The sequence below is a fragment of the Rattus norvegicus genome, chromosome 6 (genome assembly GCF_036323735.1).
Source record: "Rattus norvegicus strain BN/NHsdMcwi chromosome 6, GRCr8, whole genome shotgun sequence".
In the NCBI taxonomy this organism is placed as follows: Eukaryota; Metazoa; Chordata; class Mammalia; order Rodentia; family Muridae; genus Rattus; species Rattus norvegicus.
The window spans coordinates 103817630-103835536 of NC_086024.1; the positions used below are offsets into that span (position 1 = coordinate 103817630).

The window sequence follows — 17907 nt, forward strand, 5'->3', positions numbered from 1 at the left end:
CAGCAATTAAGCTCAACTCACAAGGATCTGCTCCAGGAAGTGTTTGTTGTTACTCAGGCAGTAGAAAAAGGCCATTTTCCACGCGTGGGCTGGGTCAGGAGTGGAGAACAGGGCCAGCATCGCCCGCTCAGGATCAGGATGATCTGGGGAGATGGAACATCACAGCAGAAAGGTTACCAGGCAAACTCCCTTTTCTTATGCTACAGCCCACAATGAAGACCAAGCCACGTGAGGCTAGGCGCGTGGCTTTATTGAAATTTATTAGCCAGGCAGTGGTGGTGCACGCCATCAATCCCAGCACTAGGGAGGGAGAGGCAGGTGATCTCTGTGAGTTTGAAGCCAGCCTGGTCTACAGAGTGAGCTCCATGATAGCCAAGGCTACACAGAGAAATCCTGTCTTGAAAAAAAACCAAAAAACTAAAACCAAATCAAACCAAAAAAAGCCCAATAAAACACCCAAAACCTAAAAACAAATTACTATGATGGTGGTGATGATGATGATGATGATTGATGATGTGTGTGTGTGTGTGTGTGTGTGTGTGTGTGTGTGTGTGTGTGTGTGTGTGTGTATGTGTATATTATGGAGGTCAGAGGACAATGTTGTGGAATCTATTTTTTCCTTCCACTTTTATATGGATTACGGGGATCAAACTCAGATTACTGGGCTAGTGTGGCAAGCATCTTTACCCACTGATCTTTCTGGCCCAAGAGTAGACTCTTGTGAAAAGCTAAATCCAATAGTTTACACTTTATCCTAAAGATGCTTCATTCCTCTTAGCAGCTTCTGCAAAGCTCTTTTCTCTTTTATTGTTATTGTTATTATTTATTGTTGTTGTTATTATTAGTATTAGTAGTTTTTCTGAGACCAAAAAGCTCTTCTGGAACTCGATCTGTAGACCATGCTGACCTCAACCTCACAAAGCTCTGTTTGCCTCTGTTCTGGCTGCTGGGATTAAAGGCCTGCACTACCACCAACTGGCTTCCTGTTATTTTTTTTAAGCTCTGATTTAATCAAGCAAACAAACAAAAAAAGAAACCGACAGACAAACAATTATGAAATACTCTACATATTTTGGCTTAGCCTCTCTTGTCTTAGACAACAAGCAAGTACAACAACAGTTAGTCCCGAGTTTCAGAAGGGCTGGGGAGATTGAAATTACCCAAGTAGAAAGACTGAAGGAACACCCATTCAGAGCCTGCCCCACATGTGGCCCATACATATACAGCCACCCAATTAGACAAGATGGATGAAGCAAAGAAGTGCAGACCGACAGGAGCTGGATGTAGATCGCTCCTGAGAGACACAGCCAGAATACAGCAAATACAGAGGCGAATGCCAGCAGCAAACCACTGAACTGAGAATAGGACCCCCGTTGAAGGAATCAGAGAAAGAACTGGAAGATCTTGAAGGGGCTCGAGACCCCATATGTACAACAATGCCAAGCAACCAGAGCTTCCAGGGACTAAGCCACTACCTAAAGACTATACATGGGCTGACCCTGGACTCTGACCTCATATGTAGCAATGAATATCCTAGTAAGAGCACCAGTGGAAGGGGAAGCCCTGGGTCCTGCTAAGACTGAACCCCCATTGAACTAGACTGTTGGGGGGAGGGCGACAATGGGGGGAGGGTTGGGAAGGGAACACCCATAAGGAAGGGGAGGGGGGAGGGGGATGTTTGCCCGGAAACCGGGAAAGGGAATAACACTCGAAATGTATATAAGAAATACTCAAGTTAATAAAAAAAAAAAAAAAAAAAAAAAAAAGAGAGAGAAATGGTGAAAGAACATACCTTTTCCTGAAAGTGAGGCCTTTGGTGGCCTTTCTGCCACCTTCTCTGCATAGGTGTGGCCATAGAGGGACAGTAGGCTCCGTCCAGCCTTGTGCAACAGGCAACCAAGTAGCCGTTCCTCCTTCAGGGGACTGCCCTCAGTTCTGCAGGTCTCCAACAGCTCCTCACATAGGACGTGCCATTCGCCCTCTGGTAGCTCAGCAGTGCAACACAGAGCCTGAAGGGCTCCACAGACAGCGTCGGTCACCCCAGCGGGCTGAGAGGCAGGGTCCCGCAGGGTCTGCAAGGCCTTTCGGATGAGGTCCAGCAGGGACTTCTGCAGAGAACTATGACAGAGACTGGCACTGTGGCGTTCCTCAAGCAGCAGCTCCAACAGGGCCTGGGCTGGCCCGGGGGCTTGCTTCAGAAGATTCCAGAGCATGGAGACAGCTTCAGGGCTGAGCTGAGGGGCCCCGCTCTCCCATCTTTGACTTCTGTCAGATGTACAGCCTGCTGGGCCTTGTGCTAAGGTTTCAAACAGCTCCTAGATGGAGAATGAAGACAGGGACTGTGGTGGTCACCCAGACGGTTATGTACGCAGCAGCAAACACTTCTACAGCATTTCTTTAGCTAGCCACTCTTCACAGCGCTTCACAGAAGAACCCATCAACCATAACAAAAATTTCCAGAGAAAGATACTCTAGTTATTCCTATCTTACTGATGAGACTGAGGTTAAAAGTGATCAGCCCAGTTACCCAAGTCTTATCTCACTCTCTCCAAAATGTGCACTGGTGACCTAAATGAAGGACTATACATTAAGGACCAGGTGGCCAAGGCATTATGCACACCTAAAAGCACTTCACCTTATTTTTTGAAAGACCATTCCATATCAGCTTTTAACTACTGGTCTGAATTTTGTCCATACTTTAAGGTGTAGTCCTAGATCCTTCTGCTATAGTTGGAATGCGCCTCTTAACAGTTCCAGTGCCAGTAGCCAGGTATACAGCACACACCTGCAACCCCAGCATTTAGGAGGCTGAGATAGGACAATTTAGAATTTGTGGTCAGCTTGGACTATGGCAAGATATCGTCTCAAGAAATCAAAATAACAACAAAAATAGTTCACGTGTTGGAAACTTAATTTCTGATTTCACATGTTAGTATTTGGAGACTGGGCCTTTGGGAGATAGTAAACATCAGATGGACTCTAACCACAAGGCCCATTCTCATGCTGCTACCAGTCTTATGAGAGATCCCTGAGTTGGCAGACCCTCTCACTTTGTGATGCCCTCTGCCATGTTATGGTGCAGCAAGAAAGCTCTACCAGATGCCGAGCGGACGCCGGTGCTATACTATTCTTCATAGTGTCCAGACCATAAACTAAAGAAACCTTTGCTTTACAAATCACCTAGCCGGTGGTAGTTATAGCAACAGACACCAGAGGCTCTTGCTTAATAATCCTAATCCACACACCTTTGACTTAATTAAATGAGTATAATATGGTTTATTAAAAACAATGTCTCATAAGCCAGGCATGGTGGTACATGCCTTTAACCCCAGTACTCAGGAGGCAGTGGCAGGCAGATCTTAAGAGTTCAAAGCTAGCCTGGTCTACAAAGCAAGTTCCAGGACAGCCAAGGCTGCTACACAGAGAAACTCTATGTGTGTTAGTTCTGCCTCCTCAACTAGACTGCTAAAAGCCCGACTCTGTGTAGTCTGTCTGTATAGCCAGACTGAAGGGGAATGGGAAGTGCACTGTTTCCCACGTCTGTAGATGCTGCTCATGGATGGCTTTTTATTAACTGCAAGTCCATGAGCCCTTGAACTCATTCAAGTCAGTTCTCATACGAGTCCTACCACGATATGCCTTAACTGGCAGCAGGGTCATAAGAAAACAATAGGCTGGGGTGTGGGCCAAGGACAGAGTGACTGCCTGGAAGGTGCAAGACCCTTGGCTTGTTACTGATATGAATTAAAATAAACAAATGAGGAAGTGAGTCTTGAGCACTTGAATAGCAACTGATATACATATATATAATTACCTAGTTATCCATATCTGTTACAGAAAAATTAGGAATTGTTAGTTGATATATTATTATCTATATTTATCTATCTATATATAGATATAATTATATCTATTTATTGATTGCTAACTTTTTTCTATCTATCATCTATCTATCTATCTATCTATCTATCTATCTATCTATCATCTATCAATCTAGCTATCTCTATAAATACAGATAACTGTATCTATATCACCTATTGATTGCTAACTTTTCTCTGGGGAGTGGCAATAGAGACAGATTTTCACTGTGTATCTCAGACTGGCCTCAAATTCTTGATTATTGGCATACACAAGCATGCTGACCTATTCACAAAAAAACACTAAGTTAGATTATGCCCCTAGAAGGTTGTTGTAATGATTAGCTATAAGACATCAATGTATCTGTCTTAAAAGACAACTCCGTCAAATATATCCCCTCCCTGTCCTTGAATTCTATCATCTCCTGGTCAACAATTCAAATATCTTAAATTAAACCCAAGCAGTGAGTTCCCTCTAGGGAAAACACAAAGAACAGTTGACAGCTTGTTATGAATCTGCTTTCCCATTCCAAAGTCACCTAAGTTGATACTTAGTCTAAACTACCGTGGAGGGGCCTGGTTTGCTTTCTCTGAAAAGAGGGCAGCTAACGTTTTAGAGACCTGCCTACCCAAGGCCCTGAAGTTGAATTTGTTGAGGAACTGCAATGGCCCTCAGTCTCTCTTACCTTGAGGATGGTCTCTGGAATGCCACCTTGGAGGTCTTCTGACAAAAACAGAAACTCAAGTTTTCTCCGGAAAACAGTAGAAAGTAATTTCTAGAGGAAGAGTAAGCAGTTACAGAGGTGAGGCATATGCTTTGCTTAATAAATACAATTTCTCTTTAGTTACCCTTATTTCTGCTATGTCTCTAAGATAAAGTACTTTTAACCATTAACCCCCTGGATACGTTTTAAAAAAAAGATTGATTTTTATTTTTATGTATATGGGTGATTTATATATGTCTGTGCACCATGTGCAGGCCTTGTGTCTGCAGAGGCTAGAAGAGGATGTCGGATCCCTGAGACCAGAGTTACAGATGGTTGTGAACTACAATGTGGGTGCTAGGAATTGAACCTGGGTCCGTTAGAAGGGCAGCCAGTGTTCTTAATTTCTGAGCCATCTCTCCAGCCTTCCTGGATAGGGTTTTAGATGCTTTAAATGGCAATTAAGCTGGTTAAATTTGAACTCTCTTTAAATTAATGTTTGGTGTTTGGAAAGGTAGCTCAGTTGAATAAGCGTTTGCTCCCCTGAGGACCTGAGTTTAGATCCCTAGCACCCACCTAGTGATGGAGCATACCATTAGTGCCAGCCTTTAGTCCCAGCAATTGGGAGGCAGAGACAGGGAGACATCTGTGAGTTCAAGGCCAGTGTGGTCTACATTGTGAGTTCTGGGCCAGGCGGAGCTACATTTTGAGGCAAAACCAAACCAAACCAACCAACCAAACAAAAACAACAACAACAAAAAAACCCAAAACCTGCACTGGAGAAATAGCTCAGTCGCTGAGGTGCACAGACATACGCAAGCAAAGCACCCACATACCTAAACACAATGGAAACACAGTAAGAAAACAAACAACAAGAATAAATATCTAGGGTTGAATGAATATGATCTGAGCTCAGGAGGATCCTGGGAGCTTTCTGGCCAGCCAGTATAGCTGAATTGATTAGTGTTAAGTTCACTGGGAGACTTCATCTCGGGAAGAAAAAAGATAGAGGAAGACACCCAAGTGACTTGACACTGATTTCAACCTCCTCACACACACACGTGCCATTCCATGCACATATTCCATATGAATATGTACACACACACACACACACACACACACACACACACACACACACGCATACCACACTAAAGCCTACAAGGATTAGCCTGAAACTCCAAGGTTTGTCCATTTCATATGCCTTTTCCTTCTTTTTTTTTCCCTTTTCTTTTTTTCGGAGCTGGGGACCGAACCCAGGGCCTTGCACTTGCTAGGCGAGCGCTCTACCACTGAGCTAAATCCCCAACCCCACCTTTTCCTTCTTGAGATACAAGCTTGCTATGTAGCACAGGCTTGCCTTATATCCCAGGTCCTTCTGCCTGTTTCCTTCCTGCTAGGATGAATACGACACCATGCTGGACTCCTTTTTGAAAAAGATTACTCCAGTTTTCCATTGGGACTTGTTGTTGCTCTGGGCAAACAGTTGTGGGAAAGCCTTGGCCCGCATGCCCTTCTAACTCTGTTTCCATCCAACCATGCTTTTGTTATTCTCTAGCCTTTGTATGCCAGTTGTTGAAAAAACAAAACAAAACAAAGGGGAGGAATATAATGTTATTTGGCAAGCATGCCTAGCACACAGTGCCACATTCATTTACAAATCAAAGAAAACCATGGGATGCAGCTACTTGTTTTAAAAATAATCTTTACTGGAAGTGAAATGGTTAAGGAGTATTTTCTAATCATTTCAACATGAACATTTTAAAAAAGTAATACATTTTTGATGTAGAAAAATCAAAAAAATTATAAACTATAACAAATAAAAAAAATTTCCAACAAAGGAGAAGTATGACTAATGACGCTGAAAATCCATGTACCATATAATTTGGAACAGTGGCATAGCGCACTACATGGAGATATGCTTCTGTTTAATAATGGATCCTGTGAACTATGGGCATAAAGGTCATTTCTAGCTTTCCGATTTTAGAATCGGCTTATCAGCAAACACCGCTGTAGCTAAACCTTTATACACATGCTGACACTTGTAGGCCTAAATCACTGCAAGATAAAGAGACAGAAGATAAAAGTGAATACAGGAAGAAAAACAGCATCATGGCTTCAACTAATAATAAAAGGCAGCTCTTGGCAGGCAGTGGGAGCCTGGAAAACTAAGCTGCTTTGAGTTTCTAGAGCATGAAGCTGCAACAGGTTTTGTGGCATTCCAAAATGTACCCAGAGACTGGGCCCTCATAAAACCATTTATAATTCTCCAAACAACAAAGCCACCCCTATCACTGTTTAAAGAAGTAGATTGCTGGAGCTTTAAGAACTGGATAATCTGTCTGATACTAGCCAAAACAGGAACCATTCCCAGGCAGGCCAAGGAGACCAGCACGTGAAATCCAGCACCTGATGGTGTTGAGCAACCTTCCAGAGAAGAAGCAAGCAGTGAGGCCACGAGTAAGCAAGCAGACCTCTTCCCCAAAGGGGAAAGGTCAGTTAGTTCAGCGGACTTCATGTTTGAAATGGGAAGATCCGTATTCAGTAACAAGGCCTCTCTCTCTCCCCCCTCCCTTTGAAGATGCTATGGAATCTTCTTTTCTACTTTATTTTTGTTCTCTTTTATCCTCTCCAGTTCTGACTCTTATTTATCCTAGGTTTCATTATTTTTTCAATTTTGCTTCTCTTGTTATTTCTGCTAGTCTTTCTGAACGATTCATTTAGCCTTGGCAGTGGTGGCGCACACCTTTGATCCCAGAGCTCAGGAGGCAGAGGCAGGTGGAACTCTCTGAGTTCAAGGCCAGCCTGGTCTACAAAGTTCCAGGACAGCCAGGGCTACACAGAGAAGCCCTGTCTCAAAAAACAACAACAATAAAAACAACAACAATAAAAACAACATTACAACAAAAAAAAGTTACATTCAGAACATGAAATTCTGCTATTTTTTTGGACATTCGTGGGAATGGACAAATGTGCAAAACATAAACATAAAATTAATTCTGGTATGAAAGCAATAAATACAAGAAAAATTAGGCAAAATGAGAAACACTTAGAAATTGATTTTTTTTTTTTTGAGACAAGGTTTCTCTGTGTAGCCTTGGCTATCCTGGAACCTTCTTTGTAGACCAGTTTGGCCTTGAAAATGTAGAGATACTTCTGTCTCTGCTTCCTAAGTGCTGGGATTAAAGGTGTGTACTGCTACCACCCAGCAAAAATTGAATTTCTTACTTTGAAGTCCATATGGGTTAAAATAGTCATGAAATAGAGAGTGGACACGGGTAGAGGGGGATCAGATCTTGGTTTCACCTCTGGCTTTTCCAGAGTCTCTTCTCTTGAGTCAAATGTTCCTTGTTTACACACACACACACACACACACACACACACACACACACTTTTTTGTGAAACAGTCTCTTTTGTTGCCCATGCCAAGTGATTTTCTTTTGTCAGCTTCTTAAGTAGCTGAGATTAAAGTCTTGAACCATCATGCCACACCTATCTTGGTATAACTACTGAATTCCACAAAACTCTCTTCAAGAGCAGGACTCCTAGAGATATTTAACAAAATAGTATCACTCCTAATGATAGGATATGTCAAGCCACCAGGGCAAATTAATAAGCAAATCATTTCCACAGTCAACCCCGAGAAAAACAACAATCAACCATGAAATAAAGGAAGTAACAGATAGAAGGAAGATTTCCAAGATCCTTCTAAGTTCTTCTCAGTCCTGGCCTCAGGGAAAAATTTAAATGTAAACCCACGTACCTTTTCTGGGGGCAACCATTTTTCTAATACGAGAAGCCAGAGCCAGGCTAATCTTTGAGGGTTGATGTCTGGCCCACATCTGGAAAAAAAAAAAAAAAAGAAAAGAAAAAGATTTAGTAAAATAGGAGTTTCAGCCCACCCTTTCTCTTTTGTGATTCAAGATTTATAGTTCAGTTTTCAGTCAGCCCACTTTAGATCGGAACAGCTAAGTCCTAGGGTGAAATTCTCAATCGTAAGTAACAGTCCAACCAAACAGAGCCACAGAACTTCCAGCTTGCATTACTGCCTGTGCCTTATCTAATTGTATTTTAGCGTCCCAGCTGTAGTGTTATGATGCTGGCTGCTCTGGAATTCCTGGGCTCAAGTGATCTTCCTCTGCTTAAGCTTCCCAGTGTGTGGAGGTGCAGACAGTCTCCCCATACCTGTCTTAGTCTTATTTTTTAAATATACTCCTACAGAGAAAATCGCAGTAATGAATGCGCTCTCTCTCTCTCTCTCTCTCTCTCTCTCTCTCTCTCTCTCTCTCTCACACACACACACACACACACACCACAAACACATTGTCCTTCACTGTTTTGAGATAGGGTTTCATACTGTAGTCCAGGCTGGCCTGAACTCATGGCATTACTCTTGCCTCAGTTGGGATGCATACTCAGCTCCGAAGTGTAGTTTTGAACACAGATGATGAATCAAATATAAAAGAATAATGGGAGTTCATAGGAATTCACTTATAACTACATAGTTAAAGGAACTCATAAGCCTTACTTTAAGGCTGTATTTTGGGCTAGTAATAAGCTTAAGAGGGAAAAGATAACAAGAGTCATTTGTTTCTCTGGTCTTTATGTGCTAATCCATTCCTTCTATAGGATTAAAACACAACAGTTAAAGTGAGAGAAAGAACGTGGTATTATTTTGGCTCCTATGGCACTAGTTAATAGCACTGCTAAGAACTTGATTTAAGGTCTAGGATGGAGAACTGTGGTTCTTGTGAGGCAAGAAGGGGTCACACTGTAAGCATACAGAACGGTAGCAAGGAGTGAGAGGAGTCCTGTGCAGGGTGCAGAACTTCTCTATCTTTATCACACTGGGGCTCGTATCAACCCCCGAATGGATAAAACTGCACAGACTTACAAGGAGAGAGCAAATACAGATTTCAAAATGGTGAAAATCAAGTAAGTTTTTTTTTTTTTTTTTTTTTTTTTTTTACTGTAGTTAATAGTAATTTACTAAGGTCAATTTCCTGGTTCTGCTGTTTTTAGTACATCTGAATGAGATGTCACAACTGGAGAAGTTGGAAAAAGAGTTACACTGAACTCTATTATATTTCAGGTTTTTGTGGGTCTATGATTATTTCAAAAGAAAACATTTTGAGTTAATGCACTTTCAATTCTTTGTGAGAGCACCAACATCATCGATCTTAGAAGCAATTCATCTTTTGGAGACAAAATGCAGTTAAACCATCTTATACGGATATAAACAAGAAGTGATTTCCGCATCCTTCTGGTGGTTCAGGTGCAGAGCGTAATTCAAGGCCATCGAAATACATTAAATGGAAAACACATTACACAGATAAAACACCAGAATATTGAAATGTGCTCCACTTCTGGATACTTTTAAAAGAAAGTAGCTGACTGGGGGCATAGAGACCAGAGTACAAATACTGAACCACTATCTTCCTCACTGAGATCCTGGAAGATCGGGGATGGCTTACCTTAGCAGAATGGGACACTGTACCAGTGCCTGTAGTATGTCCTCCACCTTTTGGGGGATCTCTCCTTGCCCCCTTTGTAGTTGAGGTACACATGCTTGTGCCAACTCCCAGTCTCCCCTCCGCAGGCACTCACAGAAAAATTCAAAAAGCTGCTTCTCTGTAGTGGTTTCCTCTTTCCCAAATGGGTAACTCATTTTCCCAGCACAGAGTGCAGGTAGATAGAAAATAGAGGCGTTACACGAAATACATTCTCAATTTTCTCATCCGTGGAGTACCTTCTAGAAACACCACACGAGCTGAGAAGAAACGAAACTTTAGATAAACCACCAGACTGGTCCGAAAGGAAACTGCAGAACTTTCTTTGCTAACGATTGTTTTGTGTTTAATTTGACCTGTTACTCTCTCTTTTTGAGAACCGTCTCTTTCTCTAAGGGATGGTCCCATTTCCTAACGCAGACTCCACATACAATAATCTTATTATCTGTGTTAGCCTGAGGCGCAGACACATAAATTTACTTCCGCATTCCTCCCTGAACATTTTGTCAGTCAGACTACCAAATCTCTAGGTGGGTGGATGCCTCGGTAAGGATGAAAACTCTCTTGTTAGAGCCTTCTGTTAAGGCAGAGAGCTAAAGATCGAGAAATCAATCTGGGACTGAACTGTAGAGCCAGGAGGCTGGGGGACAGGGATGCTCCCCCTAGCGGGGTCGTGGACAGAACCCTCACAGTCTTCCCAGCGCCTAACACTCACCTGCTCCGGGAGTCGATTGCATTTTCGCGTCCAGAGCAGCCATGTTTGATCCCAGTCAGGTGACAGGTCCCATTGCCAAGAGTGGTGGAAGGAGCGGCGATGACGAAAGAGATCTCCACTCTTATTGGCTCAGGAGAAGGAAGATGCAAATCAAGTGCCATGTTTGTTTGAGTCACGTGATACCACCTGATTGCTAGGGTGAAGCTAAGGAAGAATTAGATCCGCTAGCTACAGGGCTGAGGACCCTCCCTAATTATGATTTCTCTCCTCGCAACACCTTCAGTCATTTATTTCAGGGGAACTGGGGCCAGGAATATCTGTGTTCCACACCCCCGACTCACCACTGTCTTTGTTTGTTTTTTGATGTCAACATTTTCTCAGTACTAATCCGTGACAGATGCTGGGTTTAGCCACAGGAGTCCTGGATCTTCCTGCATCATTATTCTATCTAATATAAACATATATTATACAATTATAAATATATAACATATATAAACGTATATTATATGATTATATATCCATCAGAAGACTGAGGTCGGTACAGAGGAGTTGGACCGAAAACAAAGCAAAGAAAGGCTTTTCACAAATCATGTAATCTAACCAGTTCTTAAGTTTATTAGTTTTTCTTATTGCAGCTGCTTTAATACTAAACCTACTTGACTTCCTTTATTTTTTAACTAAACTCAGTATTTTTCTTCCCAATGCATATTTTAGTTTGGGACGCTTTAGTTAGTATTTCCCGGACATTTTCATCATCCAAGTGTGTTGAAAAGTGCAAAGGAAAAACAAAGCTCTCATCACAAAACGGGAATAGGCAGATTGCCCACTCTTTCTCCAAGCCCACAAAAGACCCTTTTTTGGTCCGGGAAATAACTTTAAAATGCGATTCACTGAGGAAAAGAGTTTCCAGTAAAGGTTTTCCTTGTTTCACATTCGTCTTGAAAGGTTCCGCCCCACCATTTAGACAATCACTGCAAAGGAGAAATTTAATAGGATTAGCTTCGAGACTGAACTACAATTCCCAAAATACAGCGGGGCTGACCCGAGATTTTTTCCTGCTTCTGATTGGATAAGTCGTCAGAGTATCAACCAACCAGCGGCCCAGATATTGCGGCTCGCACTTTCGCGGGTAATTGTGTGAGGGTGGGGAACTTTGAAATTTCTACGCTGCTGACCTGGTACTGGAGTTTTCTGACGGGGGCAGTTGTGGGGAAGAGGGGGTGTTCTCATTATCTCGTGCTCCCTCCCGGAGCCTGTGGATATTGATACCGGAGTCGCGGAGACTCTTGCGTATTAGGCACGTACTCTGCTTGTAACGGGGCTCGTCCTTGGAACCCGGACCGGGTCCGGTGGCTTCCGACTTCCTCTAGGGAGGCGACTGATGCTTGGAAAGTGCACTGTTCTAGTAGGACGTTCTGCGTCAGGTTTTCTAACTCTTGATGCCTCTCCTTTCGCTTCTGGGCAAATTAGGGATCCCAGCAAGTTTAGAAGCTGTCAAACTTGTGTTGAGAGCGCGGAATCTGGAGTCAGTTCTCTGGATTCGAATGCTGGCTCTAACCCATGGCTAGTTCGTGTGTTTACTAAAAACATTCAAAGCATTTAAAAGTAGTGACTGGAGCATAGCAAGGGCCCGATAAAAATTAACCCATAAAACAGCTGGCTTTTGTTGCTTCTCTTTTTTTATTGAGCACCTAATAGAAGCTCAGTCTGTGATGCTGTCTCCTCTGTCTTCAAGACCCACATACGCGCTCACTCACACATCAAAAAGGGATACACTATAATAACGCACAGATCGGATTAATGAAGAAATAAGTGCAAAGTGTGGAAACAGCACTGGAGAGGAAGTGACTGATTGGCGAAGAGTGTGTGAGGACATATATGTGCTTAAGTAACCTAATCTAAGGTTGTGGATGGTCACGTTAGAAGAATCACATCTATGATGATTGCCTACCTTGAGCATTATACACCAGCTTTGTAGGAGAAGTTAGAAATCACCCTTGTTTGACATATGAGCACAACTTTGCCAGGAAGACAAATCAGATCGTGCCTTGCAATCTTATATTTGCGTGAGAGCTTAAAAGTAAGGGATCAAGTTGAAAAAAAAATGTGACCATAAAAGTTTGGAAGTTGTCATATGATGGTCCCATGAAGCATTTTAAGCAATGAAACTGATTTTTAAGGGAACCGCTTCTAGTAGGACTGTGACATGCGGCCTAGTTTTTTTCAAGCCAATTGGAGACTTCTTCCTGTCTGCTTCAGTAGCACGTGTACATAGCAATTACAATGCTTGCTGCATAGCTGTAGTTACTGGAGTATATGTCTCTTCGTTCTTCAATTGTATGTATGCAAAAGGAGGGAGCGTAGCATGTGCTTAAGACATATTGGCGAAAGAAGCAAATGGATGGAGAATATTATATTTGGAGAGTTTATATTATATTTGGGAGAGTAGGGAAGTAACTTGAAGCTGTGAGCAGAAGTGGGGGCAAGTGAGGAGAGTGGTACTATTAGATCAGTGGTCACTGCTAGGGTCTTTGTAATTTGGAGTTGTAGTTTTTTTTTTGTTTGTTTGTTTTTGTTTTTGTTTTTGTTGTTTTGAGGGCCTGAACTTAATCGTTAAACAATGTTATTGCCTAGAACTACCTCATCTGAAAAGCAGTAGGAAACAGAATAGCACATAAAGGTTGGTAAACTTTCTCTTAAGGAAACAAATCATCCTTACAAAGTTCCAATCGAAGGAAATAAAGGGGATGTATTTTGGTTTTGTGAGGAGAGAGGAGAGTAGAAGATGGGGGATGAAGAGAGAGGAGGGGTATTTAAGGTGATTCAGATAATTCAGGTGTTAAGTAGACGCGGGCTATAGTGTTGGTAGTAGGAATCTTAATTCTTGTATATAGTTTGTTCTTTTGTGCATAGTTATTGGTTATTATTACTTTATCCATGGAATACTGAGTTCCTATTATTTCTGGGGCATGCTTTGCCATTTCAGTGAGGTACACAGCCTCTTCTCTGCATTCATTACCACAGAGATCACAACAAATACTGAAGACAAACACTTCATCAGCCTCATTTAGCTATCTAAGCTAGAATTTAATTCTATATGGGATAGTAAACAGCTAGTATAATAATGAATTTTATTGGTAACAGTTGATTGAGATTTGTTCTGATTCTAGAAAAAGCAAGGGTGAAATAAGATTTGTGGTCCTACAGTAGTAATGAGTAAGAGGATAGGTCTCAGAGGCGAACTGCCTGATGAAACTCTAAACCTGCTACTCTTTATTTATTTTCTGATGACAGTGGGATAGCTGACATTTGCACAATAGGTTTCTAATAGGTAAAAAAGGCATTTCTACTTTTATTATACTCTGTCAGGAATATTAAATAGAAAGTTTTGGAGCATGGTTGATATTTAGCAGATGTCTCTTCATTCTTGTTACAGTTCAGGAAAGAGTTGCCACTGGAAATGCATCTTGAAGATTACCTTACCAAATGAAATTTGCTAATAACACTCAGTATCTCAAGATGTGATAAGTGATGGCTAGTCGTGGTAATCAGTTTGATACTTGACACTTGGGAGAAGAGGGAATCTCACTGAGCAACTGTCTCCATCAGATGGGCCTGTGTGTGTATCTGTGGGGACATCTTGATCACTAATAATTGATGGAAGAGCTCTTGGCTCACTGTCAGTGGTCCTTTCCGTGAGCCAGAGTGCCTGGTAAGCAAGCGAGAAGCAAGCAGCAAGCAGTCCTTTGTGATCTCACCCTCCATTTCTGCCTCAAGCTCTTGCCTTCAGTTCCTGCCTTGACTTTCCTTGACAGTGGAATGTAATCTGTAAGCCAGATAAACCCTTTCTTCCCAACTTGCTTTTGGTCAGTGTTCTATCACAGCAACAAAAGGAAAACTAGACCACTGTGTAAATGTGAAATGCTGTTAAAGTCACGTATCCTCAAAGGGTTGCATGGCATGTGTTTTTGAGGGTGCCTTCTTTCTCCGTGTCCGTGGTTGATAAGAAAGTGTCTTTCCTACTTTTTCATTAGCACTTTTCCATGTTTTGTTTCACACATAGAGACGTTTGAAGCACTTTATTTTATAGGGAGTTTTGTATTGTCTGTCCACTGCCATTTTTTTTCTTTTGTTTTTCAAGATTCTTTGGGAAACCTGGAAATATGAGCAGCAAGAAACTGAGGAGGGCGGGTTTGTCTCAAGAGCTGTGTGACCGTTTATGCAGATATCAGATTGTTAACTGTCAGGTAACGTTTATGTGCGTTTAGTTAAGTTTTATGTACAGATTAACTCTACGTATAATTAATAACTGTTAAACTTGGGTTATAAAGATTTAGCGTTGTAGGGACTGGGGCCATGATGGTGTCGGTAAAGTCCTTGCCACGTAAGCACTAGGACTTGAGCTTGGGTACCAGCATTGTCATGAAAAGCCAGTCCTGGCAGTGTACACCCGAACTCCTAGCTCCAGGGAAGTAGTGACTAGAGGATTTCCAGGTAGCTAAATTGGGACCACCAAGTTTGCCTCGGAGGTCAGACCATAGAGATTGTCAACCCAATGTTGACTCCTCACCTCCATAGACAGAAAAGAAAAGCTTAGATGTACAAAAGTAAGCTAAGCAGGGGTGCTTCCCATACATGGTTTAGGTTGCATTTCAGCTGGAATTTTATTTACTTAAGTCCAATGTTTGTATTTTAGGGGATGCCATAACATAAGGAAGAATTCCTCTTCCATGTTTGGGCGGGGAGTTGGGGGGGAGTTCCTGAGAAGTTTAATCCATTTACAACTTAGTTTCATTGTTACTTGGGAAATGTGACTTAACTGAGATTACAGCGTGGATGCACGAGATTAACAATCTGTGTTATTATTATGATTTACTAACTCTGAGGGTTGAACCGCAGGCTTAGGTGCTCTGCGACTGAGTTATCCTCCAGCCCCACAGTATGTCTATAGTTCTTCATAAATGTATACAGCAGGAGTTTATTTTTTCTTTCCTTTCACTTTGTTTATTTTTTTTTCCCTCACATGTTACATCTTGTAGTAATGAAGAAAGCCCCTCTTAAGAGGGTAAATAGGGCTAAAGTTTTATTTTAGAATTTCTGTCTTTGGGGCTGGGGATTTAGCTCAGTGGTAAAGCACTTGCCTAGGAAGCGCAAGGCCCTGGGTTCGGTCCCCAGCTCCGAAAAAAAGAACCAAAAAAAAAAAAATAAATAAATAGAATTTCTGTCTTTAGTAAACATATTTTTCACGACATATAATTTTGGGGGATTGATCATTTTAAGAATACTTTAATTTCTTCTGTTAATTCATTTAATAATGTTTATATTTTAAGTGGTTTTAAGAGTATGAATTATTTACTCAGTTGTCAAATACTTTTTCTTTTTGAGCTAACTTTTAACTTAGAAACCAAACACTGTTTATTTTTCGATTATATTTGAGACAGGATTTCTCTTTGTAGCTCTGACTGTCCTGGAACAGGCTCTGTAGACCAGGCTGGATTTGAACTCAGAGATCCACCTGCCTCTGTCTCCTGAGTGCTGGGAATAATGGTGTGCACCACCACCACCCAGCCTCAAATACTTTTTGATCTGTTCTTTCTGGGCATACATTTGGACCTAAACTCAAGTGCAATATTCATTAAAAACTTGGACTGGGGTGCTCTTCCTTATGTTGCTTGGGGCATCTCCCAAGACACTGATAGATGCCGTCTGGAGACTGTGTAATAGAGTAGAAATAAGGCTGTGCCTCACATGTCTGAGTTAAGGGGCACATAAGCATGAAGAAGCTCAGTGGTAGGATGTAAAAGATGCATACATATATCTGCAATAAATTTAATTTCTCCCTAGAGATGAATAGTGACAACCAAAAGTTTTCTGGTTTATTTCTGCTTTTTTTTTTTTTTTTTTTTGGTTCTTTTTCCCGGAGCTGGGGACCGAACCCAGGGCCTTGCGCTTCCTAGGCAAGCGCTCTACCACTGAGTTAAATCCCCAACCCCTGCTTTTCTTTTAAATCAAAAAGCCCATGATGAAATTTTCTTTTTAATTCTTGTATCTTTGTTACACATGCATGTTAAACTATTTCTCTTTACTTTTTTTCCTTTTTAGGACTTTTTAAATCTCTCCCCACTAGAACTTATGAAAGTCACTGGCCTGAGTTATAGAGGTGTCCACGAGCTTCTGCATACAGTAAGCAAGGCCTGTGCCCCACAGATGCAAACGGTTCGTGTAACTTAACAATAAGGGGTGTTATTTACTTTGGGGGGCAGGATTGCTCCCTCAAGACAGCAATGCTTTACCTAAAATGTGAAGGGTGAATAGGGGAGACAGGCAAACACATTGGGAAGAGATAGAGCTGGGGCAAGGAAGTGTCTAGCATTGGGATGTCAAATGCAAAGACTGTGAGAAGGGTGCCTGTTCTTCAAATAGCATAGGCTGTGCCAGGGAACACAGTGAAGAGGAGAGTTGTAAAGACGCAGCCAGGGAGAGAAGCTGGAAGCAGCATGGGGTCCTGTAAACTGCGCTAAGGATTTCGGACATTATTCCAAAAGTAGAAAATCATAAAAAGATACAAGCGGCGTATTTGAAGAGGATAGGTCTTGAATGCATATTGACAATGTTCGAAAAGTATTTGTTGCTGTGTTTGGACAGATGGTGTCCACATCAGTGTGGTGGTGCAGCAGAGGCTGGAGTTCTGGTTACTATGAAGGCAGTCTGGGAAGTCTAGGAAGTAGGCTTAGTCTCACGGCTAAGATACTCCATATGAAAGAGTAAAACCTAAAAGAAAGAAAAGAGAGAAGCGAAGAGACACTCCTTGGCCCCTTCTGGCTCATTCTTCCGCTACAACACCATCTTACCTCTTTCTGGTTGCCACCAGTCATGAGCTATCTTCGTGCCATGCAGACTTTTTGTATATCCGGTTGTCTAATGGCAAACCGTGAGACGTTGGGTGAGATAAGTCAAGTGCCTCTGTAGGTCACAAAGGACCCACAATTTGAACTGTTGTTTTGTGCACAAAGGAACCTTTGAGGATGATGACTTAGTACAGGGAGGTAATTTGGTACAGGAGCTTCGCTCTGCTCATGGCTGCCATGACCGTAGGTGAGGAATCCGGAGGCCCCTTGAAGTCCTTG

The 17907-nt window shown here is 42.0% G+C and overlaps 2 protein-coding genes across 16 annotated transcripts in view; one reads left to right on the forward strand and one right to left on the reverse strand.

The window, feature by feature from the left end:
* Window positions 1–10891, reverse strand: part of Zfyve26 (zinc finger FYVE-type containing 26) — a 63657-nt gene extending 52766 nt beyond the window's left edge. For 3 of the 4 annotated variants that reach the window (XM_063261931.1, XM_039112292.2, XM_039112291.2), the window contains exons 1-6: window positions 10781–10891; window positions 10030–10325; window positions 8319–8397; window positions 4541–4630; window positions 1793–2315; window positions 22–143 (exon numbers count right to left, since the gene is read on the reverse strand). In XM_063261931.1, the coding sequence (XP_063118001.1) occupies window positions 22–143; window positions 1793–2315; window positions 4541–4630; window positions 8319–8397; window positions 10030–10223 (1008 nt within the window). In that variant the 5' untranslated portion in view covers window positions 10224–10325; window positions 10781–10891. The remainder of the gene's footprint in view (window positions 1–21; window positions 144–1792; window positions 2316–4540; window positions 4631–8318; window positions 8398–10029; window positions 10326–10780) is intronic. The other variant, NM_001108038.1, reaches the window with a different exon arrangement.
* Window positions 10892–11760: 869 nt separating this feature from the next.
* The window catches only part of Rad51b (RAD51 paralog B), a 544534-nt gene continuing 538387 nt past the window's right edge, over window positions 11761–17907 (forward strand). For 2 of the 12 annotated variants that reach the window (XM_039113282.2, XM_039113283.2), the window contains exons 1-4: window positions 11863–11958; window positions 14217–14492; window positions 14922–15027; window positions 16883–16996. In XM_039113282.2, the coding sequence (XP_038969210.1) occupies window positions 14944–15027; window positions 16883–16996 (198 nt within the window). In that variant the 5' untranslated portion in view covers window positions 11863–11958; window positions 14217–14492; window positions 14922–14943. Of the gene's footprint in view, window positions 11959–14216; window positions 14493–14921; window positions 15028–16882; window positions 16997–17907 lie in introns of all 12 variants that reach the window. The other 10 variants (XR_005506073.2, XM_039113277.2, XR_010052147.1 and 7 more) reach the window with 9 other exon arrangements.